Here is a 14209-nt window from a genome sequence, read left to right on the forward strand (position 1 = left end):
CCCCCACATTCCCCTCCCCCCCACATTCCCACCCCCACCCCCCCCACACATTCCCACCCCCACCCCCCCCCACATTCCCACCCCCACTCCCCCCCCCACATTCCCACCCCCACTACCCCCCCCACATTCCCACCCCCACTCCCCCCCCCACATTCCCACCCCCACTCCCCCCCCCACATTCCCACCCCCACTTCCCCCCCCCCACATTCCCCCCACCCCACATTCTCCCCCACCCCACATTCCCCCCCCACCCCACATTCCCCCCCCCACCCCACATTCCTCCCCCCCACCCCACATTCCTCCCCCCACCCCCCCCACATTCCTCCCCCCACCCCCCCCACATTCCTCCCCCCACCCCCCCCCCCACATTCCCACCCCCACTCCCCCCCCCCACATTCCCACCCCCACTCCCCCCCCCACATTCCCACCCCCAAATTCCCACCCCCACGCCCCCCCCCACATTCCCCCCCCAACATTCTCCCCCCACCCACATTCTCCCCCCACCCACATTCTCCCCCACCCACATTCTCCCCCCACCCCACATTCTCCCCCCACCCCACATTCCCCCCCCCACATTCACCCCCCACCCCACCCCACATTCCCCCCCCACCCCACCCCACATTCCCCACCCCCACCCCACCCCACATTCCCCACCCCCACCCCACCCCACATTCCCCCACACCCCACCCCCCACCCCACCCCACATTCCCCCCCCCACCCCACCCCACATTCCCCCCCCCACCCCACCCCACATTCCCCACCCCCACCCCACCCCACATTCCCCCCCACCCCACCCCACATTCCCCACCCCCCACATTCCCCCCCACCCCACCCCACATTCCCCACCCCCCACATTCCCCCCACCCCCCACATTCCCACCCCCACCCCACCCCACATTCCCCACCCCCCATTCCCCCCCCACCCCACCCCACATTCCCCACCCCCCACATTCCCCCCACCCCCCACATTCCTCCCACGCCTCCACATTCCCACCCCCACTCCCCCCCCACCACATTCCCCTCCCCCCACCACATTCCCCCCACAACCACATTCCCCCCCCCCCACCCCCCGCTCCCCACATTCCCCTCCCCCCCCCAGCTCCCCACATTCCCCTCCCCACATTCCCCTCCCCCCACACTCCCCTCCCCACACACTCCCCTCCCCCCACACTCCCCACATTCCCCTCCCCCCACACTCCCCACATTCCCCTCCCCCCACACTCCCCACATTCCCCTCCCCCCACATTCCCCACACTCCCCTCCCCCCACACTCCCCACCCCCCACACTCCCCACATTCCCCTGCCCCCACACTCCCCTCCCCCCACACTCCCCTCCCCCCACACTCCCCACATTCCCCTCCCCCCACACTCCCCACATTCCCCTCCCCCCACACTCCCCACATTCCCCTCCCCCCACACTCCCCACATTCCCCTCCCCCCACACTCCCCACACTCCCCTCCCCCCACACTCCCCACACTCCCCTCCCCCCACACTCCCCTCCCCCCACACTCCCCTCCCCCCACACTCCCCTCCCCCCACACTCCCCTCCCCCCACACTCCCCACATTCCCCTCCCCCCACACTCCCCTCCCCCCACACTCCCCACACTCCCCTCCCCCCACACTCCCCACATTCCCCTCCCCCCACACTCCCCACATTCCCCTCCCCCCACACTCCCCACATTCCCCTCCCCCCACACTCCCCACATTCCCCTCCCCCCACATTCCCCTCCCCCCACACCCCCCACATTCCCCTCCCCCCACACTCCCCACATTCCCCTCCCCCCCCACTCCCCACATTCCCCTCCCCCCCCACTCCCCACATTCCCCTCCCCCCACACTCCCCACACTCCCCTCCCCCCACACTCCCCTCCCCCCACACTCCCCTCCCCCCACACTCCCCTCCCCCCACACTCCCCACATTCCCCTCCCCCCACACTCCCCTCCCCCCACACTCCCCACATTCCCCTCCCCCCACACTCCCCACATTCCCCTCCCCCCATTCCCCGCCCCCCACATTCCCCTCCCCCCACACTCCCCACATTCCCCTCCCCCCACACCCCCCACATTCCCCTCCCCCCACATTCCCCTCCCCCCACACTCCCCACATTCCCCTCCCCCCACACTCCCCTCCCCCCACACTCCCCACATTCCCCTCCCCCCACACTCCCCACATTCCCCTCCCCCCACATTCCCCTCCCCCCACATTCCCCTCCCCCCACACTCCCCACATTCCCCTCCTCCCACACTCCCCACACTCCCCTCCCCCCACACTCCCCTCCCCCACACTCCCCTCCCCCACACTCCCCACATTCCCCTCCCCCCACATTCCCCTCCCCCCACACTCCCCACATTCCCCTCCCCCCACACTCCCCACATTCCCCTCCCCCCACATTCCCCACATTCCCCTCCCCCCACACTCCCCACATTCCCCTCCCCCCACACTCCCCACATTCCCCTCCCCCCACACTCCCCTCCCCCAACACTCCCCTCCCCCAACACTCCCCTCCCCCAACACTCCCCTCCCCCCACACTCCCCACATTCCCCTCCCCCCACACTCCCCTCCCCCCACACTCCCCTCCCCCCACACTCCCCACATTCCCCTCCCCCCACATTCCCCTCCCCCCACATTCCCCTCCCCCCCACACTCCCCACATTCCCCTCCCCCCACATTCCCCTCCCCCCACACTCCCCACATTCCCCTCCCCCCACACTCCCCACATTCCCCTCCCCCCACACTCCCCACATTCCCCTCCCCCCACACTCCCCTCCCCCCACACTCCCCTCCCCCCACACTCCCCACATTCCCCTCCCCCCACACTCCCCACATTCCCCTCCCCCCACATTCCCCTCCCCCCACATTCCCCTCCCCCCACACTCCCCACATTCCCCTCCCCCCACATTCCCCTCCCCCCACACTCCCCACATTCCCCTCCCCCCACACTCCCCACATTCCCCTCCCCCCACACTCCCCACATTCCCCTCCCCCCACATTCCCCTCCCCCCACATTCCCCTCCCCCCACATTCCCCTCCCCCCACATTCCCCTCCCCCCACACTCCCCACATTCCCCTCCCCCCACACTCCCCACATTCCCCTCCCCCCACACTCCCCACATTCCCCTCCCCCCACACTCCCCACACTCCCCTCCCCCCACACTCCCCTCCCCCCACTCTCCTCCCCCCACACTCCCCTCCCCCCACTCCCCTCCCCCCACTCCCCTCCCCCCACACTCCCCACATTCCCCTCCCCCCACACTCCCCACATTCCCCACCCCCCCCACCCATGTCACCCCCCTCTCCCGCCCCCAATCCCGCGCATGCTCCCTCCCTCCCTCGCTGTGAGCCGGTGATGATGGTGTGATGCCGGCGAGCGGGCAGGAGGAGGCGGCGGCGGTCCCGGAGTCGGAGGGCGGCCTGCCCGGTGTCCCTGAGTTGCGGCTGCGGGGGCGGCGGCGGGGGGGTGAGGAGGCGGAGATGGTGTCCGAGCTGGCGGCTGCCCGGGTGCCCGGTGCGGGCCTGGGTCTGGCCCTGGGTCTGAGCGAGAACACCCGGCTGGCCACCCGGTACGCGGTGAAGATTTTCCGGGAGTACCTGAGCGAGAAGGAGCAGCCGGCCGACTTCGAGCTGCTGGGCAAGGAGGAGCTGTGCCGGGCGCTGCGCTCCTTCTACGCCGAGGCCCGCTCCAAGAGCGGCCAGGTCTACAGCAAGTCATCCCTGATCAGCATCCGCTCATCCCTGAACCGCTACCTAAATGAACCTCCTTACAGCCGCACCCTGGACCTGAGCAAGGACCCGGAGCTGAGGAGCGCCAACCTCACACTCGCCTCGGTCATCAGGAAACTCGAGGAGCGGGGAGCGGGGCCCGTCATCCAGAAGCAGGCCATCGGCAGGTACACCCCCCTCACACACACCCTCACACACACCCTCACACACCCCCTCACACACCCCCACACACACCCCCCCACACACCCTCACACACACCCTCACACACACCCCACACACACCCTCACACACACCCTCACACACACCCTCACACACACCCCCACACACACCCCCACACACACCCCCACACACACCCCCACACACACCCCCACACACACCCCCACACACACCCCCACACACACCCCCACACACACCCCCACACACACCCCCACACACACCCCCACACACACCCCCACACACACCCTCACACACACCCCCCACACACACCCCCCTCACACACCCCCCTCACACACCCCCTCACACACCCCCTCACACACCCCCCTCACACACCCCCCTCACACACCCCCCTCACACACCCCCCTCACACACCCCCCTCACACACCCCCCTCACACACCCCCCTCACACACCCCCCTCACACACCCCCCACACACACCCCCACACACACCCCCACACACACCCCCACACACACCCTCACACACACCCCCACACACCCCCTCACACACCCCCTCACACACCCCCTCACACACCCCCCCACACACCCTCACACACACCCTCACACACACCCTCACACACACCCTCACACACACCCTCACACACACCCTCACACACACCCTCACACACACCCTCACACACACCCTCACACACACCCCCACACACACCCCCACACACACCCCCACACACACCCCCACACACACCCTCACACACACCCACACACAGACACACCCACACCCACGCACACACCCCCCTCACACACACCCCCCTCACACACACCCCCCTCCCACACACCCCCCCCTCACACCCCCCCCTCACACACCCCCCTCACACACCCCCCTCACACACCCCCCTCACACACCCCCCTCACACACCCCCCTCACACACCCCCACACACACCCCCACACACACCCCCACACACACCCCCACACACACCCCCTCACACACCCCCTCACACACCCCCTCACACACCCCCTCACACACACCCCCTCACACACACCCCCACACACACACCCCCACACACACACCCCCCACACACCCCCCCACACACCCCCCCACACACCCCCCCACACCCCCCCCACACCCCCCCCACACCCCCCCCACACACCCCCTCACACACCCCCCTCACACACCCCCCTCACACACCCCCCTCACACACCCCCCTCACACACCCCCCTCACACACCCCCCTCACACACCCCCCTCACACACCCCCCTCACACACCCCCCTCACACACCCCCCTCACACACCCCCCTCACACACCCCCCCCACACACCCCCCTCACACACCCCCCTCACACACCCCCCTCACACACCCCCCCCACACACACCCCCCCACACACCCCCCCCCACACACCCCCCCCCACACACCCCCCCCCACATACCCCTCCACACACACCCCCCCACACACACCCCCCCACACACACCCCCCCACACACCCCCCCCCACACACCCCCCCTCCCACACACCCCCCCTCCCACACACCCCCCCTCCCACACACCCCCCCTCCCACACACCCCCCCTCCCACACACCCCCCTCCCACACACCCCCCTCCCACACACCCCCCTCCCACACACCCCCCTCCCACACACACACACACTCCCTCTCCACCCACCACACACACACCCCCCCACAGAAACTTCCAGAAGCAGGCGATCAGCAGGTACACGCCCCCGCCCACACAGAGACGCCACCCCCCGAGAGGAAAAAAACCCCTCTCGCGCACACAGAGAGCGGCGTCCCCCATAGTCCCACTCCCTCACCCACAGAAACTTCGAGAAACAGGCCATCAGCAGGTACACCCCCTCATTCCCCCCCCCCCCGTGCGACCCATTCATCCTAATCCCATTCCCCCCCACTCCCTGTCACCCTCTCCATCTAATCGCCCACCCCATCCATTCCCCACCTCCACCATGCCTTTTCAACCAAGCCCCTTGGTTATCCCCTCCAATCCCTTCCTCATTTAGGGGTCCAAATCTCCCTCAGGGTGATTAACCCTTGCCACCTGGCTTTATTAAATATTGAGAGCTGCTTATTCCCCCCCCCTCCCCAACCTGAAAAAGGGAACATGCGTCACTTCTTTCTTTTTCATGTGTACTTCACACATCTAGGGATGATTCTGGAAAACGTTTGCTTTTGTTATTGCCCCTGCAAAGTAGTCACAAAAGAAAAATGGTTGACGTCAAATTGGGAAGGGTCACCCTTTACGTGAGCTCAGAGTCATTGGTATAAATCTCAGGGTAAAGGGTTTTGAGGGCTGCATGGATTAACGATGACAAGTTTTGAGTGGAGTTTTGTTTCTCTCCCCCACCTAGCAGGTTCTAGAACACTACTGCCTGCAGGTGGTAATGGAGACAGGTACCCTCCTTGTGGTTCAAAAAACCTTTGATGGTGGACAGAGAGCTGGAACGTAGGATTGGTTTGGATGCTTACTTGTCCGGCCACACATTTCACTTGATGGGACAAATGGCCTCCTAGGATTCTGTGGTACTATTAAGCAGTTGAACCTTTGGGCTCTGTCTGCATGTTTTTTTTTCTTTTTTAAATTGCCCTGAGTTAATTGTGGGTGCACAGATTAATAACAACACACGTGCAGACAATAAATTCCAACTGCTAAGTTCAGCCTGTGCACTGACTCCCTAACTTTAACCCTGACCATTCTCTCTTGTGGTGAACCTTATTGATTTTATGCCAGTACTTGGTTGCCAATCCTCGCCCTCAGTGCAAATTAGTGCTAATCATTTGGTGTTTCCTCATGATACGATTTGTGAGTTAATGTTTTTCTTTTGTTCTGCCCTTTTTAGACAATTTTTTAAAAATGTTTTGTTACATGAAGGAGACACAACCTCTAACCGTCTGTCCAATTCACTTTTAATAAAGTCGTTTGAGTGGGATTGAAATTTGAAGGTTTCTTTTTTTTCTCGGTATTGAATCAACACAGCATGCTACTATTATTGAAATGAGAAATATTGAATTATTCTTTGTCTGCAGGCAAGAAACAAGCATTTAATAGATGGGGTTTAACTATTTTGAATAGTTTAAGCATTAATGTATACGAGAATCTCTGACCACCTACAAAGTTTTATAATGAGTCTTCAAATTGTCAAAAATATTAATTCCCTTCCCTCCCAAAATGGTGTCAAGGGGAAAAATAGATAACTGATACCTTTTGAGTCCTGATGGAAATGTGCAAGATAAAAACCCCAGAGTTTGTGGGAAGTAACATTGAGATTAATCATGGAATAGTTACAGAAATTTTGATATTAAAACTGTTCCGGAGATGCATCCATAATTACCTAAAATTGGCTGATTTTTATTCTTTTATAAATGTCCCTGTAAAATCCAAGTATTCCAATACCGTGATACGACAGCCAAGGTCAACCTTTGTTTCCGTTTTGTGATAATCATAAGATGTGATTATCATGCCAGATCAACACATGACAATGCGTGAAGTACCATGATTTCAAAGTATTCTTTCTCAACCCATTAGCACCTGGCCAAATACTGCTGCTCTATAATAAATGTGCAGGTTTCTGGATGTTCAAGGGAAACTGGGATGGGTGTCAGTCTGGGATGGGTGTCAGTCTACTATGGCCATTTTGGATGCTAATGGGTGCCTTTGTTGTACATTGAGTGGTTCTGTCAGAATCAAACTGCAATCTGCAATAGTGTACTTAAAGCGTTGTAATGTTCCCTCCTGTAGGCACCTATTTACAAGCACACTACATGGACCTGTGCAGGAAAGTGAAATGGTGTAGCGCAAGTATTGATTAGCACCTAGTGATTATCTTTTTTTTAGAAAAAAAAGAACTCTTATCTTTTTCCCAACAATTACTGTATCATGTCATCAAGACCAATCATGTCGTGAAATCCCTATCACCAGGTCCGATCTGAGGAAACTCTACACATCCAGCGCCTTCGATACCAACACCCCGTTTGGGTTGCTCAATAAAGTCTGGTTCGAGATCTGCATGTACTTCTGCACAAGGGGGAGGGAGAACCAGAGAGAATTGGAGGAGGATTCCTTTGGCTTGGCCACTGATGAGGATGGGCGAAGATTTGTCTATTACAAAGCTTGTGGACCATACCATAAATCTCGCTCCATAACCTGGAGCAAGAAAAGAATGGTGAACGATGAGGAGAACTTCCCTAGGATGTATGAAACAGGCACAGAGTTCTGCCCTTACGCAAGTTTTGTCAAGTATGTTTCGAAACGCAACCCCCTCTGTAAGGCTTTCTTTCAAAGACCCAGAGATCATTGCAGTGAAGTTGACGTGACTTGGTATGAGAACAAAGCTATCGGCAAGAACTTGTTGGGCACTCGTATGCAGATGCTGTCCAAGGCTGCCAAGCTCTCTAAGACGTACACCAATCACTGCATAGGGGCAGTCTCCATAGCCACACTCAGCAGCATTGCAGGTATTGGCAGCAGGCTGGCTCCTCACCGATCTCCCCAGGATGTTAATGGGCCACGCCAGCAGCAATCATGCCCATACGCACTGCAACACCACGACAAAGAGATTGTGGGGGTGAAAGTGGAGCAAGTCGTCAACTCCAGTCTTTGTGAACCTTTGCACCCGGATGAAACGGTTCCTCCATCATCAAAAAGACTCTGTGTTCGCTCCTCTAATCCTGTAGGTTCCCAGACTGTGATTCTGCATAGAACCGATTTTCAGGAATCCTTGGTTCAGGAATCTGCTGATCAGCTTGAGACCACTCCATCAATAACCATTTCACCAAACCAGGTAATGCTTTGCAATCATAGGTTGATAAGTTCATCACAGAGTTCGACAACCAACTTTTGAATTTAAGAAAAAAACACCTGTGATATGACTTGTGCTTTGTCAAAGTCGCTGTCAGTTTAAAAGCATTTAGGAAATTACCATGTCTATTTATTTTAGGGCAATCACTTTTTGAAGTGTTAGTTTTAAGTGTGTTATTGCTTTATTCCATCCTCTGCCCTAATTAAATTTAATATATTCTCCTTGCACAGCCCCTCGGCAGCTCAAAGCACCTGACAGGCAGTGAGAGGCTATTTTGAAGCCTCTTTTCATAAATAGGAGCATGGGACTTGGGAGAAAGAGTAGGCCTTTCAGCCCATCCATACTGCTCTGTTCATGACTAATCTGGTCGTGGTTCCCCCCGGCCTGCCCGCTCATGACTCTTATCAAGTCGCCATAGTCCTACTAGAATAGAGAGACAGATGATTGGTCGTAGTTTAACCTGAGGGTCACTACCCCTTGGGTGAGGGGAGAGATTGAGAAGGAGAGTCCTTCATGGTAACCTCAGCCCGTGTGGGAATTGAACCCACGCTGTTGAGCACCCCACCAAGCTTCTTTGTCTATCAAAGATCTGTCCAATTCAGACTTGAATATATTCAATGGCCCAACCTCCACTGCTCACCAGGGAGGAATGTTCCATAGACGTATGACCATTTAAGAGAAAATAATCTATCTTAAAAGTCCTTTTTTCCACTGTGTCTAAGACACACAATATGAGAATGAGTTCAGAGTGGAGAGCAGTTCCTATGAAGCAAAACTGATTTCCTGGGATAGCCTCTATTTTCCCCTGCTCTGAGGAGCATACGACAACATCATAATTATATGATCTGTGTGTGGAACTTTCCTGGAAGCAGTTCAGAGAAGTTTCACCCGACTCATTTCTCTGCTCATCTTACAAGAGAAGATTGAATGGGTTGGGTTTTTGGCCATTGGAAGTTTGAAGAATGATTTTTTTTTTCAGCAGGTCTGAGAATGTCGTAGATCCATGTTACGTTTTGTGGTGAAGAGGGCTATTGTGGCATAGTGGCAGTGTCCCTGCCTCTGAGCCAGGGACCTGGGTTCAGGATCCAGAACACCTTCTCCAGAGGTGTGTAATAAATCCCTGAACAGGTTGATTGGAAAATACCTACGTTTTGTGATATCAGTAACTCGATCGCACAAACCTATTGTCAGTTGCATTTTGATGAGGGGCTATTTTTCCAGCTTGTAGTCGAGGAGAAATCTTTAAACTCTGAGAAAATTTTGCATTGTAGTCAAAGTTGGTCATTCAGCCTTTCGAGTCCGCTCTGCCAGTCAATCAGATTTTCTTTTAGGCATCTTGATTGTGTTTACTGGCTTTTGGTCCATATCAGCAGCAGTCCTCATCCTGATGCAAATCTTAATCCTGAAAACTTCAAACAATCCAGCACCTGGAAAATGGAGGAGCATAAGTTGGCTGTTCAGCCCATCAAGTCTGCTCTGCCATTCATCAAGGTCATGTCTGATCTGATAATCCTCAGCTCCACTTTCCTGCCTTTTCCCCATAACCCTTGATTCCATTTCTAATTAAAAATGTGTCTGTCTCAGCCTCAGCAGCCCTCTGCAGTAAAGAATTCCACACATTCAGTCCCCTTTGAGAGAAGGCATTCCTGTCTTAAATGTGTGAACCTTACTCTGAAATTATGCCTTCTGGTCCTAGGCTCTCCACAAGGGTAAATAACCTTTCCACATTTACCCTGTCAAGTCCTTGAAGAATCTTTTTTAGAATAAGGTGGCCCCTCATTCTTCTAAACTCTCATAAGTACTCAGGGGAGAGTGGTGCTGGTGAGAGAATTTGCAGGTAGTCGTCTTCCAAGTATTTGCTGTCCTTGTCACAGAACTCTTAGTGTACTGAGGAGGACTTTTGGTCAATCATGCCTCCAACCGCTCTTCAAATAAGCATCATTACCTCGTCCCAATCTCCTACTTTCTCCCAATACACTTGCACACTATTTATATCTAAATAATCATCCAATGCCCACTTGGGTGCATCAGCTACAGATTAATGAAAGTAATTATCAATGGGAAGTGTCATTTCTTCTGGCAGTGCATACCCATTTCACAACCCAGTCCCCTTCGCTTTGTGAGGAATTCTGTGTTTTGGAGAGCAAAATATAACATCAAGAATGTATTCATGCACCTTATTCGCCAAGAGCTCGTTAAATGTGCAGGCGTTAATGCAGAAAAAGAAGCTATGCAGTTGTTCTGAAAACATTCTTCATTAAGTTAGATTCTGTAAACCCATGACCTCCCACAGCTACCCTGACTGCACTTCTCCACATCCTGATTTCTGTCCCATTCTCCCAGCTTCTCCATCTCTGTTGCACCTGCTTTTTCAATGTCACTTTAGGGGAGGCAGTGACAAAACAATAATGTCACTGCTGCAGTAATTCAGAAGCCCAGGTTAATCCTCTGGAAACATGGGTTTGAATCCCACTTCGGCATCTGGTGGAATTTGAATTCAATTAATAAGTGGAGCTGGAATTGAAAAGTTGTCCTGGTGATAGTCAGAAAGGGGTAATTGTCGGATTGTTGTCAAAACCTATCTGCTTCACTGCTATTGTTTAGTGAGAGCACTCTGTCATCCTTACCCGGTCTGCCTGACGTGTGACACCAGGCCTACAGTAACTCTTAACTGCCCTCAAAAATGGCTGAACAAGACACTCTGTTGAAGAATTGGAGATGGGCAACAAATGCTGACCCTCCCAAGGACGTCCACATCCCAGGAAAGAACAAAGACTTTGTGTTACTGGTATTTCCAATTTTTGTTTTAATTCAAGGGAATGAGAGTAATGGTTGGCTAATCTCTAGTTGCCCCTTGAGAAGGTGGGGGTGAGCTGCTTTCTTGAATTGCTGCAGTCCATGTATTGTAAGTTGATCCACAATGCCCTTACAACAGGAATTCCAGGATTTTGACCCAGCGATACTGAAGGAATGTGATTTATTTCAAAGTCAGAATTGAGTGTGGTTTTGAGACTAAACGTGTATCAGCTGCTTTTTTTCTCGATGGAAGTGGGTGTGGATTTGGAAAGTATTTTCTTCAGCGTATTTTTAAAATAGATGCTGCTGCAGAGCATCGGTGGTGGAGGGAGTGGATGTTTGTGGATTATGGTGCCAGTCAAGCGAGCTGCTTTGCCCATTTTTTACTAGGACAATGCCCAACTTGGTCAAATACAGCCCTGATGTCAAAGGAAGACACATTCACCTCTGGAATTTTTATGCTGAAAGCATTTCTTTTTATTCATTCATGGGTCTCTGGGATTGCATCTCAACTACAGTAATTGTAAGGCCACAGACCAAACACTGGGAACTGTGATTAGACTGGATGGTTCATGTCCTGCTTACCACTGACAAGGTGTCCAGCCAGTGTTGACCATGTCCTATGAGTGAATTTAAAAACAAAGAGAGCCGGTTAAGAATTATGAGGTGGGCAAGCCAGTTCATCTCACCTCAAAGCCTGTCCACCGTAGACAAGGCACAAGCCAGGAGTCTGTTGGAATACTCTCCACTTGCCTGGATGAGTGTATCTCCAACAACACAAGAAGCTTGACACCTCCAGGACAAAGAAGCCCCTGCTTGATTGGCAGAGCATCCACAAACATTCACTCTCTCCTCCACCAACACTCATCATCAGTGTGTGCTATCGACAAGATACACTGCAGAAATTTACCAAAGATCCTTAGACAGCACCTTCCAAATCCATTACTAGTTCCATCTAGAAGGACAAGGGCAGCATTTATAAGATGCACTGTAGAAACTCACCAAGGATCGTTTAGCATCACTTCAAAACCTGTGATGTCTGCACACTTGAAGGATATGAGCAGCAGATACATGGGAACAAGCCCACCTGCCAGCTTCCCTCCAATCCATCTGCAAGCTTCCCTCCAATCCACTTGCCATCCTGACTTGGAAATATATTACCGTTCCTTAAGTGTTGCTGAGTCAAAATCCTAAAACTCCCTTTGTATCTGCACTGTGGACATCTACAACTGAGAGTGTACTGGTTGAATAAAACGGCTCGCCACTTTTTCTAGAGATATGAGGAATGGGTAATAAATGCTGGTCAAGCTAATGATGCCCACATCCCATGAGCAAAAACAAAAGTCACACGCTTCAATTATTTTACCAGCAGTGGCAAGGCCAAGTGCTGTTACAGTCCAAGAACAAAGGAGTTCTTGCACGGTTTTAAGAATGCTTTCAAAATTAGAAGCAAGTCCATTTGGTAGCACTCATCACTTTAAAACAGAATAGTCTGATAGGACAGTAATGGACCAGTTTAGATATTATTAACGTAAAGTCCAGGACATACTTGAGCAAGTTTCTGCTTTGTTTGGTAGATGCCAGTATTATAGCTGTGTTGGAACAGCTTTATTAGGGGTGTGGAAAGTTATGGAGTAAACATTTGGCCATAGTCTAGTCATCCACCTAGCCATAGTGTCCAGGAATGTGCAAACCGAGTGGATTAGCCATGGGAAATGCAGGGTGACAGGAATAGAGTAGGTGGGTGGGATCTCATAGAAACATAAAATCCTGATGGGACTGCACAGGCTAGATGTGGGATGTCAGTTCCTGATATTGAGGAAGTCCAGACCTAGGGGTCACAGTCTAAGAATAAGAGGTAAGCCATTCAGAACTGAGATGAAGAATTTCTTCATTCAGTTGTAAACCGGTGGAATTCTCCACCACAGAAACCTTTACCACGGTTCATTGGATAGATTCAAGAGAGAGCTGGGCGTGGCCCTTGCGGCTAAATAGATCAAGGGGTGTGGAGATAACGCAGGAGTGGGATACTGAAAGTGAATGATTTTATAGCAATTGAATTAAGCTTTCTTGTTTAGTATTGTGTGGGCGTTCAGATAAGTGGGGTATGGATGCTAGGGCAGTTGCTTGCTCCTCCTGCAGAATGTGGCAGGTGAGAGACATGATACATGTCTCCGCTGGCTACATTTGCGGGAAGTGTACCAACCGTGTTAGAGAATTGGAACTGGAGCTGGATGAACTGTGGATCATTCGGGAGGCTGAGGGGGTAATTGAGAGAAGTTACCGGCAGTTGGTCACTCCTGAGGCTCAGGATAAGGATAGATGGGTTACAGTTAGGGGGAGGAAAGAGGACAGACAGACAGTGCAGAGATCCCCTGTGGACATTCCCCTCAGCAAAAAGTATATCGCTTTGGATACTGCTTGGGAGGAGGGAGGGGGATGACCTACCAGAGGAAATCCATAGTCGTCAGTTCCCTGGCACTGAGCCTGACACTGGCCCAGAAGGGAAGGGGGCAGAATAGAAAAGCGCTAGTGGTAGGAGACTCGATTGTTAGGAGAATCGACAGGAGATTTTGTGGTCAGGATCGGGATTCCCGGAAGGTATGTTGCCTCCCTGGTGCCAGGGTCCGGGACGTCTCCGATCGGGTGTATAAGATTCAGAAAGGGGAGAGCGAACAGCCAGAAATCGTGTTACATATTGGCACCAATGATATAG

The 14209-nt window shown here is 54.1% G+C and overlaps 1 protein-coding gene across 3 annotated transcripts in view; it reads left to right on the top strand.

Moving 5' to 3' along the window:
* kctd1 (potassium channel tetramerization domain containing 1) overlaps positions 1–14209 on the top strand; it is a 169060-nt gene that overhangs the window by 88547 nt on the left and 66304 nt on the right. Inside the window, exons 1-2 of one of the 3 annotated variants that reach the window (XM_087986731.1) lie at positions 3419–3890; positions 7818–8679. The exons of 1 other annotated variant lie outside the window; for it this stretch is intronic. In XM_087986731.1, coding sequence (XP_087842857.1) covers positions 3475–3890; positions 7818–8679 — 1278 coding nt within the window. In that variant the 5' untranslated portion in view covers positions 3419–3474. Of the gene's footprint in view, positions 1–3418; positions 3891–7817; positions 8680–14209 lie in introns of those variants that run through there. One more of the 3 variants, XM_087986733.1, reaches the window with a different exon arrangement.

This window comes from Chiloscyllium plagiosum, unplaced genomic scaffold, assembly GCF_037043375.1.
Source record: "Chiloscyllium plagiosum isolate Xiang-an unplaced genomic scaffold, Cpla_swu_hap1 HiC_scaffold_4, whole genome shotgun sequence".
Lineage (NCBI taxonomy): Eukaryota > Metazoa > Chordata > Chondrichthyes > Orectolobiformes > Hemiscylliidae > Chiloscyllium > Chiloscyllium plagiosum.